At 39.9% G+C, this 18,572-nt stretch overlaps 1 protein-coding gene across 3 annotated transcripts in view; it reads right to left on the bottom strand.

The window, feature by feature from the left end:
• The window catches only part of XRN1 (5'-3' exoribonuclease 1), a 79,370-nt gene that overhangs the window by 5,651 nt on the left and 55,147 nt on the right, over positions 1-18,572 (bottom strand). Inside the window, exons 30-40 of one of the 3 annotated variants that reach the window (XM_030574286.1) lie at positions 13,667-13,736; positions 6,582-6,807; positions 5,804-5,905; positions 3,813-3,908; positions 3,384-3,498; positions 2,761-2,822; positions 2,112-2,222; positions 1,384-1,512; positions 947-1,103; positions 435-616; positions 41-154 (exon numbers count right to left, since the gene is read on the bottom strand). In XM_030574286.1, coding sequence (XP_030430146.1) covers positions 41-154; positions 435-616; positions 947-1,103; positions 1,384-1,512; positions 2,112-2,222; positions 2,761-2,822; positions 3,384-3,498; positions 3,813-3,908; positions 5,804-5,905; positions 6,582-6,807; positions 13,667-13,736 — 1,364 coding nt within the window. Of the gene's footprint in view, positions 1-40; positions 155-434; positions 617-946; positions 1,104-1,383; positions 1,513-2,111; positions 2,223-2,760; positions 2,823-3,383; positions 3,499-3,812; positions 3,909-5,803; positions 5,906-6,581; positions 6,808-13,666; positions 13,737-18,572 lie in introns of those variants that run through there. The other 2 variants (XM_030574287.1, XM_030574288.1) reach the window with 2 other exon arrangements.

The following is an 18,572-nucleotide window of genomic DNA, read 5'->3' as shown; positions in this document are numbered from 1 at the left end:
AGACAAGGATACTAGATGTTATATAGTATACTGTTCTCACCAATCGTTGTAATGCAAAAAATGCAGCTCTCTCCTTGGCTTCATTTTCAGAGTGACACTGAGGTCCATGTACTAATAAGCCATTGGATAATTTTACTTGACAAACTGTCATGGTCTAAGAAAATAACATAAAATAGATTTTTTTCATGAAAGTTTGTCTGTCATCACTATATGCAAGCAAACAGAAGAGCTAAAAATTGAGACAGATTAACATAAATTAATAGTTTTAAGTTTAGTATTTTATTTTCGGAAATGAATAAAATAAAACAAGAGGCACTAAGGTCTTATCTATGCTGGGATTTAATTATTAGTACAAATTCATAGCAAAGGGCATGATTTACATGCGTGCAGTTTACTCCACCGGCCTGTAGTTCTACCTATAAAACAAGCCTTACCTGTGGTGTTCTGAGGAAGGAGAAATCTGGTTGTGGCATTCCAACCAGGGAACAAATACGAGAGAGTTCAGATACTGGGGTAGACAACGCAGACTGTGGGCCAAGGAGAGGGTGACCTCCAGTTTCCAAAGCCTGAGAATTATGAAGGCCTCCTACACCATGAGGCTTGTTCATGTAAGCAGCTATAAAAAAGAAAGAAAAAAAAATAGTATCAGGCAAAAATATAAAATAAAAAGACAATTCTAAAACACCAGCACAGAAGCAAGTATATTTGAATACATTCCTGGTATTTTCAGAATGTCTGACTTTAATGCTATGCATTCAAGAGATTACTTAGGTATTGTAGGGATTTCTATTGATGAACAGTAAAAATGGGATAGAAAATATGGAAAATTCTACTGTTTGATCCTGAAAAGCAGTATCAATAGCAATCTTTTTACTAATTGTAGAGATAAGTTAACATAAGGCTCTTTTGCATATTTTGTTGAAGATTAGCTGGTATCTGTACATACCCATTTTTTTTGTTTGTCTATGCTGCATGGCAGCCCCATGGGAATCCTGCCTAGCAGAGGAAGCAGGAACTTCATTAATCAGTGGCTTCATTTCATTCTTGGTTTCCATGTCAGAGACATCAATCTTCAAAATTTCTTTGAGCATCTGTGTTCCTTTCTTTAGAAAAGAAGAAAATATTCAATAATCCAATGAAGTTTAGATAGCACTATTCAAAGGGAATAAAATAATACTGCATAATGGTAACAAAAACTGCAACTTTTGATTTATCTGAAAAGCAATATTTTACTATTAACTATATATGTTATTTGCTTTAAGAAAAGTTAATTAAATATCATTATGTTTAATAAACTAATAAGTTTTGTTTGTAAATAGAAGTATAAGAAACTAACAAAACAAATGCTAAATTGTCACCCAATGGCTCCCACAATACACAAACCATAGCAAAAGACTGTGGAGACAGATGTTCTTCATTGGTGACTCTTTCTTCCTTGGGATAAGATGATTGCACTTCATTTTCTTTGGAGATTTTCAAAGATGCTAGAAGGTTTTCAAGTTCAGAGTCTTTCTAAGGGATAGAGGTAAGAAGATACTAAAAAATGAATGTAAAACTTTGTACTTAAAATAATAAATGCCATGACCAGAAAGAGCTGGTTTAAAGAAAGATTAAGTCTACTTTGGGCTATTTAGTTTTGTCAGTGTCTGATCCTAATGTGACTCTCTATATGTGGAACTCCATTCAAGTCAATGGGGACTGTAGGCATACAGTGACTTCCATGTTGAAAGTATCTAAGCCGGGGTAGGCAACCTCTGGCACGCGTACCGAAGGTTGCATGCAAGCTGATTTTCAGTGGCACTCTCACTACCCGGGTCCTGGCCACTGGTCCAGAGGGCTCTGCATTTTAACATAATTTTAAATGAAGCTTCTTAAACATTTTTAAAACCTTATTTACTTTACATACAACAATAATTTAGTTATATATTATAGACTTATAGAAAGAGACCTTCTAAAAACGTTAAAATGTATTACCGGCACACAAAACCTTTAAAATTAGAGTGAAAAAATGAAGACTTGGCACACCACTTCTGAAAGGTTGCCGATCCCTCTAAGCATTAAAGGGTCAAACTAGTCAGAAGCATGCTGACATTTAATGAGCCAACTTTTACCTTCCCAGCTACACAGGACTCATCAACTGAAGCCTTCTGAATTACAGGCACACTTGGACTTTCATTCCTCTTCAAAAGCTTAACATTATATTTATTTGCTCCTGCAAAATTCTGAAAGAAATGGCAATATTGATTATTACACACTAACATCTCACAGTTAAAATGTAGATCAGCTGAAAATAATCTGCAAATTGTATTTCACAAGCTATCATTCTTGTATCTGAATGGACTACACCCTAATGGAAAGTCCATGATAACATCTATGTTTTGCAATTATAGTATCAGCTTTAAACATCGGAAGCTAGAAAAACTGAAGAATAATGAAAACAATTGAAGAGATTAAAAAAACTTCTGACATGCTTGCTAGCATCAGTCTTGGAACGACATGTCATAATATGTATCATGTCCGACAGAAGCATCACCTCTTTCATTTTCTGCCTGTAAAGGCTCAAAGAACAATGGTACAATGTTATATAAAATTTCTAAAGGATAAAAACTGCCACAAATACAAGAACCTTCTGATAGCTGGCAGCAGAATTCACTGAGCTGCTCAGTGGAGAAAATTTGTAAAATGACGAACTAGAAAATAGTAATAAAAACAATTTAATAATTATTGGAATACATGTTCTAAATATAAGAGGAAATATACCTGTTTATTTGATATTTTGTGTGTCTGATCTTCATTTCTTGGAACTTTAGAATCTTCTTTAACTACAAATAAATTAGTTCACAGTATCAGCTGCGCAAAGGTGTTTATTCTTTTTTACTGCTTTTAAAAGATATTAAAATAATCAAATTGACTCCAGAAACCATTATATGTCCCCAGTTAGATTAAATCAGAATTAAATTTGAGTTTATGTATCAAACATTTGTTAACTCTGACTTCACTGTTCCTATGCACTTTTCTTGACAGGATAAAAGAAGCAAACATTAAATGTATGTGATAATGCTTATGTAGCTTTACTCGTGTCTAGTAAACATGTTTACTTTTGCTTCCAAAGGTTGTATATGCACATCCTCTATAAGTTTGATAATGTGGGCCAATTGCTTGATTAAAGACTGCAGGGTCAATTTGTAGAGAGGTCAGATATGCTTAAAAACAGCCAATCCTGGTCCATTTGGGCTCAGTGGGACCAGGATTTGAGCAAAATATACACAGTAAAACCATTTGTTTATAAAATGTTGATGGCAAAGAAACTCTGCAGATATTTCTATAAACAATCAAACACAAGCCAGGTTTTTCAAAACTAGACTTCTAATTATAGTACTTACACTTTTTAAATGGCTCCTGTTTTCTTTGCTGGCCTTTCAGGGTACTCTCATTGAAGCCTGATTTATACAACTGGTTGCCAGTTCCTGGCTTTGTTTCTTGAGGTAGGATTGCACCCTAGGAATTGAAATATTCAGACATTTAATGTTAACCAGAAGACAGACACGTAAAGATTGTAAATGATTGCAACAGGTCATCACCTCTTTCCACAATTTTTAATAAAGTTTTATCATATTACCCAAAACTAGCTATTCTGATCTTTGATATTAGCCTAAAAATGTTTAATCTTGTGATGAATTCAGTGAAAATGAAGAGATAATTCTATATTTTATGTTGTCCATACATAACATATACCCATAAATCAATATTTTCTCTCTAAACAGAAGGAACTTCAGAGAAAATGTTACTCACAATGTCAGTTATATACTAACCTTTTCATTCATATTTTGTTGAACATGTTGAGACTTTCCAGACCCTTGCAGTGATTGCCAAATGCTGCAAAATTCATCATCTTGTTTACTCTGAGCCTGGCAAAATATTTTTTTAAAAAACCTGTAAGTACAACTTTTGCATCAATAGAGATACAAATAAATTCTTAAGGCTTCATTTTCAAAAGCGCTGAACAATTGCCCTTCCCAATTACTTCAAAAAGAATTTGAAGGTGTTTGTAACTTCTGAAAACTAGGCCACAAATATTTATACTATGACTTTCCCTCAGTGTTTCCCTGAAATGTTAAAATGGGATAAGTTTGTTTTGATGTCTTCCCTTCACCAGTAACCTGTAAATATTACTAAAATGAAAGAGTATAACAAAATGCATTTCAAGTTTTCTTCCAAGGCATGCATGTTCCCAGACTATTATCTGTTTCACTGCTAAGGCACTGATCTTGCAAACCCTCATCCAACAGGTCTACTCACTTGAGTAAAGTTATGCATGCATTTGTGTAGGAATGGGGCTGAAATATGTAAACAACAATTATTAAGAGGATCTTATGGCCTGAATGGGAAGGTGCGTTAAAAAAAAAATGTTTTTTTTGGAAATGTTTTTAATTTTTTTTTATTTAAATCAGTTTTTTCTAATTTTGTCATTTAAATTTTACTATATGTTTCTTTTTAAAAATAAACCTGTTTAAATGAAATCTGATCTAAATATAAAATATGTCAAGGCTTAAACTTACTATAATCTCTGAAATCATTTAAATAAAAATAAATATTCTGAATCAATGAGCCTCTATCAAAAAACTTTGAGTTAAATGCTCCTTTTCTATATAAAGAAAGAATCAGGGAAAAAATTCTAACTCTTGAGGTCAAGCTTTATACATATGGCATAATAGATCAGCTTAAGTTACTTAGGAGACTGTTTCATTTTCAAGAGACTTAGGTAAGTAGGAACTTAAGCTCCAGCCACTTTCACTCAGACTTATTTGAAATTTTTCCCAGGCTGACCTGAAACAGTCAGTTTAATTCACTGACTACAGTTACTCCCTCTGCTTAATAAATCATTTAGTTGGAAAAGTGAAACATGTTTCAAAAAGAGAAGTTTATGGATCAAAAAAGTTAAGGTTTTGTTTAATAAAAATAAATTTTATATGATGTTTTGCATGTTTAATTAAATTCCAGTTACCATTCTAATCCAGCTTGACAAAATCATTAGCAAAAAGTTAATTATCTAGTAAATAAGTAAAATATCTTTCACCATTTTCTTACTTAAAATGTACAATAAGAATCTGAAAATATTAAGCTATATAATTGCTTAAATAAATGAATACAGATAGCGTAGCACAAAGATGACCAAACCTAGCGAAAATGCTCCATTTAATTGTAAATCAACACATTTTAATGGTTATATCAATGACAATGCACCTTTCTTTAGAAAATAACTGAAGTACAAATGGAAAAGTTGAATTAAATCAATTTTAATTAAGGCTTTCCACTTGGTGATATAAATAATGATTTAAATTGCCTTGTTTTAAATCAATCCATACTGCAATGGGTTAATACACTCACTTCCTTACAGACTCATTAAAGGCTGCCTCAGTCTGAATCTGGATTACAAAACACCTGTGTTTGACATGGGTAGTCTGGCAGTGCTAAAAATCTGTAAAGCCATGGCAAAAGGACACAACTGTAAATAGTGAGCCATTACAAATACTAACAAGCAAGCAGGAAATCCAGCCATACTGACAGCAACAGCTTAACTTTTACTGTGTATTCATTTGAATCCATTATTTTTTTACACTGTGATGATCAGGATAGTGTATAACTTCCTTTTGGCAAGTATACTTTGCTAAACAACAACCACTTCAATTTTCTGTTTGACTGTGAGTGATATTTGCACCAATGTTTTCAAAAGGTTTAAATCCATCTGTACATAAACTGAATATGGATATTTTAATACCCAATAACAAATCATAACACTTACTTTTTGTTTCTGATTGCTGCCCAAAAATGATCCTTTCTGTAGTGAAATGGAATTGCCCTGATTTTCAGCCCTGAGATTGTAATGCTGTCTTCCATTCAGTTGCTAAATCATCGATTTAAAAAAGTAGGGAAGAGGTGTTTCATTGTTTCTCAGTTATTTTGTAGAATGATTTTTCTTCCACAGATTTACATTATGAGAAAATTCTTAAATAAGAAATCACCCTCAAACTCTCATTGTTCTTTAAAGAAACTGCTCATTAAGATAAAATAGTTAAATTAGGCCTATGACAACTCAGTCTTATTCAAGCCATTTTTCTTGTGTATTATATTTCCAAAATGAACTGAATTCTCACCAAGTTACAAAATAGATAGCACAGGAAAATTAAGTCTTCTATTTATTCTCAGCAGGGATACAATCCTGATCTAGAGGAACAATCACTATTGATGGGGGTGGGAAAAAAGAAGATAGTTGTCTTTCTGCCAAGGTTTCTAATAGAAAGGCTACTTTAGACACTTGCCCACTTGTAACTGGACTGAAGCTACCAACTTTTCACAAAGGCCATCAGACTGCTGTCAGAGGGACCAAGGTTTTGGGCCATTTGAATTTTGGATGGATCTGAATTAGTGAATTAGTTTAAAAGGCTCAATATATTACTGAGTCACTAAACATAACCATGAAAAATACAAAATTCTGTCAGTATCAATGAAGATCCAACCACAGTACTAACTCCATTTCTACAGAAAAAGGATTGTATATAAACTAAAGAGAAAGATCTTACTCGAGTAGGAACAAAAAGGGAACGAGGAGAATGGTTGAGACCACCTAGATGCACTTTTTGTGAGCACACAGATGATGACTCAGATGGGCATGAGTTGTAATGATTCACAGCTGGTTGTGGTTTCACTATGGCTGTCAATTTCTGATTTCCTGTTTCGGACCGACTACCATGAGAGAGGTTAATTAAGGCACTTGTTGGCAGACGATAACCTCTAGCAGGTGAGCACCTAAACAAAAAAAAGAGAAAAACAAGTTAGATAATTGTTTTAAGTTGTTGATTGTCCACTGCCTGTATGTCTTAGTTAATAGTACTTTTGCCTCTGGGCCAAAAGGCCACGAATTCAAGACTGACAGCAAGACCTGGGACCATACCTAGTATTAAAATTGCAGTCATGTCCTTTGGCTATGATGTTAACCATACAATGTTCCCTCTTGCCTGCCTTTGGTGACTAGCCAAGTTAAATATAATACATACTACTACTCTTTGAGCTTACATAGCCCCTTTCAAGCAATGAGTTCAAAGCACTTCATAAATATTAGTTAATATTAGCGTCACAGGATGCTTTTGAGGTCACTATTGTTATAACTATTTTACAGGACGAATTGACACACAAAGATATTAAGTGATTTGCCTAAGATCACACTTCAAGCCAGCACCAGAATCAAAAAACAAAACATCAGTGTCCTGGTTTCTAGTAACTTCTGTATCACACAATTTCCTAAAAAAAAAAAAAGTGTCCTAAAATGGAAGTTGTAGGGTACTCAGTGCTTTTGAAAATATGACTACTGATTTAAGTACCTAAATATGAATTTGGGATCCATAACAGAATGAGCTGGTCCTTAAAGGGAAATTGGGATCAGCCCCACCGGTCCCTACTTTGCCTCTCAGGGGATGGTTTGGGATGGTGGTTGGGTTGGGTGACCTGGATCACAGGGTAGCCCAGGAGCAAGGACTTCTGATCTCTCCATAGACAGCCAGAGTCTGGAGTGGGCTGGCAGAGCTGGGACCTAATGCTTGATACAAGGGTGAAGGGAAGAGAGCTGCAGGGAACTCAGAGCAGATCCAGGGTCAGGATGGACTGGGGAAGAAGCTGTCCCTACCAGCCATATGGAAAGGTGTGTCTGGAGCTACTTGCAGAAAGAGCAAAATATTTTAGAGGGAATTAGGAGCTCACGAAGGGCACGGAAAGGGGACAAGATCTAGGGAGACATTGCAGAGGAGGTAGGACTCTTCTATGGAGAGAAACCCACAGGGCGTAGAGTAGGCTTCTGGGGGTGAGAGGAGAGCTGAGTTAGGGCCTACAACAGCTGTAAGAGATCCACAGGGAGCACAGTAGTCTCCTGTAGGAGGAAGCCCTGAGATTAGGCTTTGTAAGTGGAAGCAGAAAACTTCAGTAGCCTAAGGGAGCAGAAAAATTATCTGGATTTTCATTTGGATCTTTCATTTACCCCAAAAGGGGAATTGAACTTTATGTGACTTGGCAGAAAGGCTGAGCCACAGAAGACCACGTGAGAGGCAGACAGCTTGCAGGAGGTCCTTCAGCTCAGGATACTGGTGCAATTAAGCATGGATGCAAGGGGGTGCTCCAAACTGGGAGTGTGCCCCATTGTACATTTATTTTATATTAATAAACCAGTCTACAGAAGAGGAGAACAAACAAAAAGCACTGGTTGGTTTGGCTGCAGAAAAGGGGACACTGAGGCAGCAGCAGGGTCTGAAAATGGATGAGGCACGAGCCTGATACAGGAGCATAACTGTAGGAGAAGGTTACTCACCCTGTGCTGCAACTGAGGCTCTTCAAGATGATTGTCCCTGTGTGGTGCTCAATTTTAGGTGATTCTGCACCCCTGTGCTTGTAATCAGAGATTTATAGTAGCGGTGCCTGGCTGGGTTGCACATGCGCTGTCCCCATCTTGCACCGCCTCAATTGGTTACATAGCGCCGTGCAACCAACCCCTGCTCAGTTTCTTCTCTATCTCAGAGTATCCAGTGTGAAAACTCTGAAGAGGAGGGAGGATAGTGGAGCACCCACAGGGACAACTATCTCAAAAATCCTCAATTACTGCACAGGATAAGTAACCTTCTCTTCTTTTTCTTGGAGGATCCCTGTGGATGCTCCACTTTAGGTGACTGTAGAGCAGTGCCCCTCGGTGGAAGAAAGGGGCTTCAGAGTTGCAGTTGTGACAGATGACAAAACGATAATCCGCATAAAGCATCTGAGGATGAATTCTGCTCTATGCATAAAGTTGTGTGAATGCATGGGAGGACGCCCAGGTTGCTGTTTTGCAGATGTTCACAATGGGGATATTGTTAAGGAAGGCTATCAATGCAAACAGAGCTCTGATGGAGTGTATGAGAGTCCCTGGAGCGGGTTGTAGCTGTTGGTGATAACAAAAGTCAATGCATCTGGAGATCCATATAGACAACCCCTGTTTAGATATGGCATCTCCTTTTGATCACTCTGCGTTGGAAAGGACAATTTTGGTAACTTTCTGAAAGTCTTTGTTCTCTTGATGTAAAAGGCTAACACCCTTCGGACATTCAGGGTGTGAAGTGCTGCTTCTCTTTTATTCCCATCGGGTTTTGGTAAGAATGATGGGAGGTGAATGGGTTGATTAAGATGGAATGAAGAGGCAACCTTAGGTAAGAACTTGGGATGCAGTTTTAAGGTAACTTTACATTTGAAGAATGTTGTGCATGGGGGAGTGTGCTATAAGGGCTCTCAGTTCCCCCCGCCCTGTGAATTGTTGTTGGGGCAGTGAGGCTGTAGCCTCTGGAGAGCTGAGGTAGGCCCTGATGAACTCCAGTTTCTGCACTGGTGTGAATGCTGATTTGTGCATTTACTCGTAGGCCTAGACATGTGAAAAGAACTACTGTGTTTTGAGTAGCTTCTAGTGCCCCTTGCCGAGTCAATGTTTTGAGTAAACAATCATCCAAATAGGGGAATATTATGACCCCTTGTCTGCATAGATGAGCCACCACCAGGAGAATTTTCAAAAATACCCGTGGGGCCATGGACAGTCCAAAGGACAGAATGTTGTACTGAAAGTGGCTGGCTCCTAGAACAAATCTGAGGAACCTCCTGTGTGAGAGATGTATTGTTATATGAAAATATGCATCCTGGAGGTCAAGGGCAGAGAACCAGTCTCCTCTTTCCAGTGCTGGAATTATGCTTGCTAATGTGACCATCCTAAAGTGTTGGGTCTTCATGAATTTGTTCAGTTTCCTTAAGTCAAGAATGGGCCTCCATCTTTCAGTTTTTTCTAGATTAAAAAGTAATGTGAGTAAAATTCCCTCCCTCTGTGTTGTGTTGGCACTAATTCTATTTCACCTAGGTGTATGAGATGGTTTATGTTCTGTCACAGTAGATGTTCATGAGAGGGGTACCTGAAGATGAACAGGAGATTGAGGGTGTATGGGTGGGAGGAGGGGGATAGAGGTGAATGGGATGGAATAGCCAGTCTCGATTATCTCTAATACCCATCTGTCAGATGTGATAGTCTGTCAAACTGGATGGAATGGGGTCAGACAATCTCTGAATAAATGTATGGGAGGTAGTGGGTGTTTCCAGCACCTGAAATTCTGGGTATCTCAGGCCCTCAACCAAAACTGTTGTCTTGAAGTATTTGCTGGGATGTCAAAGACTAGGACAGGGACTTTCGTCATCTTTCAGGTCTCTTCTTCAGTCTCTGAGGTTGTGCATAAGGCACAGATGGGAATCTTTGTGCTGAGCCATACTTGTCCTGTTTTTTCTTATTCTTACGCATGTATATGCCCAAGGATTTCAGTGTTGCTCTGGAGTCCTTCAACATGTGAAGGGATTCATTGGTTTTGGATGCAAATATCTTGGGCCCTTCAAATGGGAGAACCTTGACCATTGATTGCACCTCTTTGGGAAACCCAGAAAGGTGGCGCCAGGTGCACGTTGCAAGACTACGGCTGGGGCGATGGAACATGCCGCTGTGTCTTCCAAGTCCAATGATACTTGCAAGGCTGTTTGAATGAGAAGATGGCCCTCTGAGATGGTTGCTCTGAATTGTTCCTTCTCTTCTTCAGGCAGAAACTCAATAAAATCCAACAGTTTCGAGTAGTTTGTATAATTGTACTTGGCCATTAACGCCTCCTAGTTGGTGATCCTAAATTGTAGGGTTGCCGATTGATGGGCCTTACAACCAAAAAGGTTTAGTCTCTTCCAGTCTCTGTAGTACAGGGTGGCTCTGGAATGGTGTTTTCTGCCCCATTCATTCACTGCTTCCACCATCAGGGAGTTTGGTGTGTGGTGCGAAAAAAGGAATTCTATTCTCTTAGACAGGGCATAATACTTTTTATCTGCCCTCTTGCAGGTTGATGGGACTGTTGGCAGGGTCTGCCAGATGGTTTTGGCTGGGTTCAAGAGGGAGTCATTGACTGGTATGGTGATTCTGGAAGAAGTTGATGTGTGTAGTATGCCCAGCAGCTTATGCTAGGAGTCAGGCACATTCTCTAGTGGAATGCCCCAGGAACCTGGCACTCTTTTAAAGAGCTCCTGAATTTGTTTAATTTGTTTAAAATCATCCCACAGGTGGGAGGTAGGGGCATGATGCTTTCATCTGGGGAACAAAATGAGAAAGTTGGCTGCTAGTGCAGCTACATGCTCTGAAGCCTCCTCCAGTTCCTCAGCCACCATTTCTGGAGGTTCGGAGGGTCCTGGTACAGAGGGTGAAGGGGAATGTCTTGACCTCACCCTGGGTGGACTGGAAAGCTTCTGTTCGGTATGCTGCCCATGGTTCCCAGTAAGGCCACTCGGGTGGGAAAGTCATGGGTCATGGGATCCATGGGCATCTGTACTAGTTCTGAGTTTGAGATCCTGGATGATAATCTCTTTGTTGTGATGGACATGGTCTGGCAGATGTATGAGGAGGTGAGGAGTGATGGGCAGCATAGGTTTCCCCTTCATCCTAATTGTTCTCATCACTTGAAAAGAGAAGAGCAGATCTGGCAATGTGGTAAGCCGAGCATGCTGGAGTGACGCCGGTACTGGGAAAAGGAGATTCTGGTGAAGAGACCAGGAGATCCTTGTGTCAAAGGAATTGCTGCGGTACCAAGAGCATTGGTACCTATGAAGGCTTTGGTGGTGGTACCAACGTCTGGAATGCAGTTGTGGTGCAGTGCTGAGGATAGCACTCTGTGCGCCATGGAGGCAGAAGGTGGCACCATAGTTTGCAGTGCTGTCAAACTGGTCAGAGCCGAGAGCCTCATCAGATCGGATGGTACCGAGGAAGAGGGTTTTGCTTTCCCTTTGCTGCCCTTATCCGAATTAGCCCACTTACGGTCTTTTGCTGCTGCGGTAGCCACAGTACCGGATGGTCCCACTACCTTGGAGGTGGAAAGCCTGGTACAGTTGGGTACCGATGGGGTCTGCTGAGTTGGAGAATGCAGTTTCTTGGTGGATTTCTGAGGAGGAGAAGCTGAAGCCTGCTTTTTAGTCACCTTCTTGGCAGAGCGCTCTTTTGCCTGAGCACATGAACGAGAGCCTCTGTCTTGGCCCATTCTGTTTAAATCTGAAAGCTTTGATTAGAGCAAAATTTTGTGGCAGGGTAAAACAGGTGAATTCTGTTGCTGCAGAATATATAGAGTACTGCTTATAACGACTGCTGTCCCCACTACCAGCATCAAAGTCGCTTCTTGTTTTGTAAAGTACTTTTCAGATACTATAACCTGAACATGAAAGGCACTATTTGTCATAACATTTTTTCCCAGATCTGGACCTTAGCATCCAAAATGTGGGTGTTAGCATGAAAACCTCCAAGCTTAGTTACCAGCTTGGACCTGGTATTGCGGCCACCAGCAAAGAATTATACAGTGCCTAGCTCACTGTGGTCTCCCCAAAACCTTCCCTGGAGGACCCCAAGACTCAGATTCCTTGAGTCTCACAACAAAGGGGAATAAACCATTTCCCTTCCCCCTCCTCCCCTCCAGGTGCTCCCTCCCTGGGTTCCTGGAGAGAGATACAGAGCAAGCTCCATGAATCTAAACAAAGGGATTCTACCCTCCCTGTTTCCAGTCCTGGAAACACAAGTACCGAGAGAGCTAATCTCTCTTCCTCCCTCACCCAGAGGGTATGCAAAGTCAGGCTTAGTAAATCTAACATAAAGAGATTTCCCCCCCGACTTCTTCCTCCCACCAATTCCTTGGTGAACTGCAGACTCAATTCCCTGGAGTCCCTACTAAAGAAAAACTCCAACAGGTCTTAAAAAGAAAGCTTTATATAAAAAGAATGAAAAAAGGACATAAAATGGTCTCTGTAATAAGATGACAATATACAGGGTCAATTGCTTAAGAAAAAAAGTGAATCAACAGCCTTATTCCAAAAGAATACAATTTAAAACATTCCAGAAACTACACACATGTAAATACAAAAGAAAAACAATATAAACCTATTGTCTTACTATCCTTGTACTTACAACTTGTAATTAGAAGATTAGAAAGCCTGGAGATAGAAAATCACTCTCAGAGCCAAGAGGGTCAGACCCAAGACAAAGAACAAAGAACTCACACCCAAAACTTCCCTCCACCCAGATTTGAAAAAGTCTTGTTTCCTGATTGGTCCTCTGGTCAGGTGTTTGAGGTTACTGGTGTTAACTCTTTTATAGCTGAAAGAGACATTAACCCTTAGCTATCTGTTTATGACACTATTATAAAACCAAAATCTATTTCCAGTGTGATTAGAGACAGGCAGATAATAAATAGTATATTTTATAAAACACTCTACTTGCAAGCACATCTGCATAGCCTAGTTCTCTAGTCCTTTGTGTGTGGCATCAGGGTGGTTGCTTTGGAAAAGATAAGAACTTCACTTGGGGATGTCAATATCAGGAGTAATAAGCACTTCTTCAGAGACACAGATTCTGTTTTCATGCAAATGTCTCTAGTCATAAAGAATGAGGGATAAAAATACAGAAAACAGACATTACAGAAGCAAAACTACCTCTAAATGGAGTTGGTCAAAGTTCTCATGAGGCATTCAAAAACACACACACATCAACAAAAAGCCAGTAATTTAAATTCAATTCAGTCTCACAAAATCAGTATAAGCAAACACAGACCTTATTGTTAGGCCTCCAGGGAATTCTTCATCGAACAACACTTCGAAGAGTACATCCATTTCTCTGCTTGCTGTAGAAAATAATGACATGCACAGTAAGTAGCCTACTTGCCTGTCTACCATTAATTGCTCGTAGTGGTAATGAAGAAGACATAAAACTAAATTATTATTAGAGTGATATCTTAAATACTCCTATGCCCCATATATAAAACTTCATTCAGTTATTTGGAAACACCTCAAAAAAGGTCATGTGTAATTGTCCTCTAGGATATGCATAAACTGTAAATCTACTATAAGCAGCTATAAGTAGCAGTAATCTAGAGTTGTAATTTTGATAGCAGTCCCTAATAGTCTGTTATTTTCCCAACACACAACTGTACTTTCCTTTGGGTACTTAATGATCAAAAGAGGAAACATTCTTTCCTCTTTATAGCTAACCCTATATATCAGGCCTACTTGACATTATTTTTGTTGCAAATTTTTTTAAACACAGAATATGTAGTTTGTTCTCTGTACAATGATGGTATGGTCAATGGCACAGAAGCTTTATGGATATAAAACCATCTGGAAAGAGAGAGAGTGGGTGAATCCATACATCCAGGAAACCAGAGATCAACAGTTATGAAACTGGCTCTCAGCAGAGGATATCACTTGTACAGTGACGGATAAATATACTGTTCTATAATTTATATTAATCTAAAGCTGTTGCAAATGAAAAAGGGCATATTTTAAGGTTTGGCCTATCTGAAATTCTGTTAGATGCAACTTTCATTAAAGTGACTATTAAAATGCCAGACTAGAGGAATATCTACCCTACTGTTTCTCAAACGTTTTCATGTAGTGACTGCCTGCGTAGGTGAGTCCTTTCATCCAGATACCTCAAAAGAGATGCCAAAGATATATAGCATTGGTTTTTAACCTGGTGATCCACAGACTGTCTTATATTTCCTAAGGGGTCCACACCTCCATGCACATTTTTTTAAGGGCCTGCAAATGAAAAAAGGTTGAAAACCACTGGTTTATATCAGAGGGGTAGCTGTGTTAGTCTGGATCTGTAAAAGAGGCAAAGAGTTCTGTGGCATCTTATAGACTAACAAACGTTTGTTAGTCTATAAGGTGCCACAGAATTCTGATGCTTTCACTGGTTTATACGGATTCTGATATCTGAGGAAGAACGGTTGCAAGTGATACAGTAGGTCACTGAAGAGAAGCCTAGATCAAAACCACAGGTTGAGAATGTATGCTCTACTATAAGGTGAGTAATATTTACTCCCGGTGGAATTCTGCACCACTGCACATGCGTAGAATTTATGTCCCCCGCAGATTTCTTTGCTTCCCTGCAGAAATATGACTTTCTGATGGAGAAGCAAAGGGAAGCCACAAGAGCAGTTTTGCGATCCTCCCCAGCAGTATGTTTCAAGTGCCCAGGGCAGCTGGCAGAGAGGTATATCACTGTGAGCAGGGGGGGGGAAGACCTGGCAGGTGGCTCCTCCCCTGCACCAGTCTCAGCTGCTGGTCCCAGCTGGGCTGGGGAGGACAGGACTTTCTCTTCCCCTGCATGGCACCTGGGGCCATGTCAGACTTATTCTCTGGTTGTATGAAGCTCTGAAAACTCCACCCCATCACTTCCTGCACCCATCTCTCCTGAGCTGCACAGGGAGGGATCACTGTATAGGGAGCTTCTCCCCCATCTACCCAACCCGTGCATCCAGATCCCCTCATATCCAGACCTTCCTGCCGAGCTTCACCCCCTGCCACCCAGAACTTCCTCTCCATCCACCCAATGAGCCCCATGTCCCCTACCCCTGGACCACCCCAACAAGCCACCCACACCCGGATCCCCACCCTACTGAACCCCAACCAGTTGCACCTGGAACCCCACCCCACTGATCCCAACTCCCCCAGCATCTGGACCCTTGCACTGAGCTCCCCTGCTGAGCCCTATCCTCTCCACACCCAGACTCCGCCCCCCTGAGTCCCAACTACCTTCCCCTGGACCCCCTGGCAGAGTCCCATTATTGTTGCACTCAGAACCTCCTCAACAAGGTCGTGCATCCAGATCCCTCCTGCATCCGGATCTTTAACTGAGCTGCCCACACCCAGATTGCCCCACACAGAATCCTCTCAACACACAGCTGGACCCCCCTCACACTAAGCCCCTCCACACTTGGATCCTGCCTTGCTGAGCCTACCTGCCCACACCTGGTGCACCTGGCACAGAGAGGCAGGGCCCTGGGGTGTTTCTGGGAAAGGCTTAGTCCTTGTGCTGTGTCGGGTTGGGTGCTGCCTCACAATCGAATTCGTGTCCCGGTGTGGGAACTGCACAATGATCTCTCACCTCTGTGCAGCCAGTGGCCTGTGCTCCCCAATGCCATGCTGGAGCTTCCACATTTATTTTACAAATAAAATTTGCAATTTTTTTTTTTTTTTGGTGCAGAATGCCCACAGGAGTAAATATTTAATGGAACCTTATGTATGATAAAAACATTCAGACCACCACTATTGTGCCCCTCTGTTTTACTGTCTCTCTCTCCAATTTTGTCTCTTCTCCTATATGCCTACGCCTCTTTTCTGATATGTGTTCTTTCTTACTGGCTTTACTGCCTGTCCTTTATTAAGGCCAAACACTAAGTAGTTCTACATTCAAGGGTAGAGCTACTTAACACATGAAGTAACTGATAAATGAAACTACATTTTAAGCATTCATCTTAGGGCTTGTCTACACATGGAGTTAGGCCAGAATTAACTCTGTGCGAACACACTTATTCCAGAATTAAGAGTGTCCAGGTATGGAGCTATTTCAAAATAGCTATTCTGCTTCAAATTCACATTTTACCATATTCTGGAATAACTTGTGTAGACGAACTCCTAGATATGTTACTAGGAGCTTTAAGTTGCATGTGCTGCTTAACTGGACAATTTTAACTGAACTCTCTCAGACTGCTAGAAAGTCTCCTCTCTAGAAATTCAAATTATTTTTTAAGTTAAGTTTTCTATCACTTTGTCAGAAACTGGAGTACAAGCAAATTCCGTCAGTTTTCGTCCTCACTTGTTACAACCAGGGCCAATATACATGTGGGAAAGGCTGGACAAACCTGTTACACTTTCTCTAATCCCTCCCTCCCATTCACCCAGTTAGACTGGATTCTTGAGAAACCAGAAGAGTTGTGTACTTATTTTAGATTACAAAACACACATGAAGAATAGTCCATGCCATTAGGAGTTTATAAAGCACTATGCACTCTAATGGAGCTATATTATTCACAAATAGCACTCTAAATTCTCCACTCTATCTGAGGCAAATTGTTGTCCCAAATGGATTTTATCTGTTCTGTCATTTTATCTTTATGCCTTCACAAGACTTAATTAGACGTGAGAAGAGTCAACAAAATAATAATCTCAGTTCCTAAATAATCTCTTCAGCTTCATTGGGTAGAGGACCAAATGTAACTGGAGACAACTTTCTCATGCTCCCGAAAAGCAGAGAAACCATCCTCCTAAGCTGCTGCCAGCTGCTGCCGGCCCCTCCCCCACCCAAGAAAAAACAGAACCCAAATGCATACCTCTCTTGTTTTCTGGAGAGCATTCCAACATCATGCTCAAATGACAGCATATGACATCTAAACCAAACAATGTCACTGACTAGGGCTGTCGATTAACTGCAGTTAACTCACACGATTCAAAAAAATTAATCGTGATTTAAAAAATTAATCGTGATTAATTGCAGTTTTAAACACGCTGTTAAACAGAATACCAATTGAAATGTATTAAATATTTTGGATGTTTTTCTACATTTTCATATAGTATTCTGTGTTGTAATTGAAATCAAAGTGTATATTATTTTTATTACAAATCTTTGCACTATAAAAATGATAAAAAAATTGTTTTTCAATTAATTTCATACAAAAATCTGCATTCAAAAAACAAAACAATGTAAAACTTCAGAGCCTACAAGTCCACTCAGTCCTACATCTTGTCCAGCCAGTCACTAAGATAAACAAGTTTGTTTACATTTACGGGAGATAATGCTGCCCACTTCTTATTTATACTGTCACCAGAAAGTGAAGAGAGTCATTTGCATAGCACTTTTGTAGCCGGCATTGCAAGGTATTTATGTGCCAGATATGCTAAACAATCATAGGCCCATTCATGCTTTGGCCACCATTCCAGAGGACATGCTTCCATGCTGATGCCGCTCGTTAAAAAAAATAATGCTTTAATTACATTTGTGACTGAACTCCTTGGAGGAGAATTGTATGTCCCCATCTCTGTCTTACCCTCATTCTGCCATATATTTCATGTTATAACAGTCTTGGATGATGACCCAGCACATGTTGTTCATTTTAAGAACACTCTCACTGCAGATTTCACAAAATGCAAAGAAGGTACCGATGTGAGATTTCTAAAGATAGCTACAGCACTCAACCTACAGTTTAAGCATCCAAAGTGCCTTCCAAAATGTGAGAGGGATGAGGTGTGGAGCATGCGTTCAGAAGTCGTAAAAGAGAAACACTGTGATAAGGAAGCTACAGAACTCAAACCACCAAAGAAGAAAATTAACCTTCTGCTGTTGGCATCTGACTCAGATAATGAAAATTAACATGCGTCGGTCCACACTGCTTCGGACAGTTATTGAGCAGAACCCTTCATCAGCATGGACACATGTCCCCTGGAATGGTGGTTGAAACATGAAGAGACATATGAATCTTTAGTGCATCTGGCACATCAATATCTTGCAACGCCAGCTACAACTGTGCCATGAAAATGCCTGTTCTCACTTTCAAGTGACACTGTAAACAAGAAGCGGGTAGAATTATCTTCTGCAAATATAAACAAACTTGTTTGAGTGATTGGCTGAACAGTAAGTAGGACCGAGTGGACTTCTAGGCTCTAAAATTTTACATTGT

This window comes from Gopherus evgoodei, chromosome 9, assembly GCF_007399415.2.
Source record: "Gopherus evgoodei ecotype Sinaloan lineage chromosome 9, rGopEvg1_v1.p, whole genome shotgun sequence".
Lineage (NCBI taxonomy): Eukaryota > Metazoa > Chordata > Testudines > Testudinidae > Gopherus > Gopherus evgoodei.
Note: the sequence above shows the minus strand (reverse complement) of the source record. Positions and strands in the feature narration are given on the sequence as shown.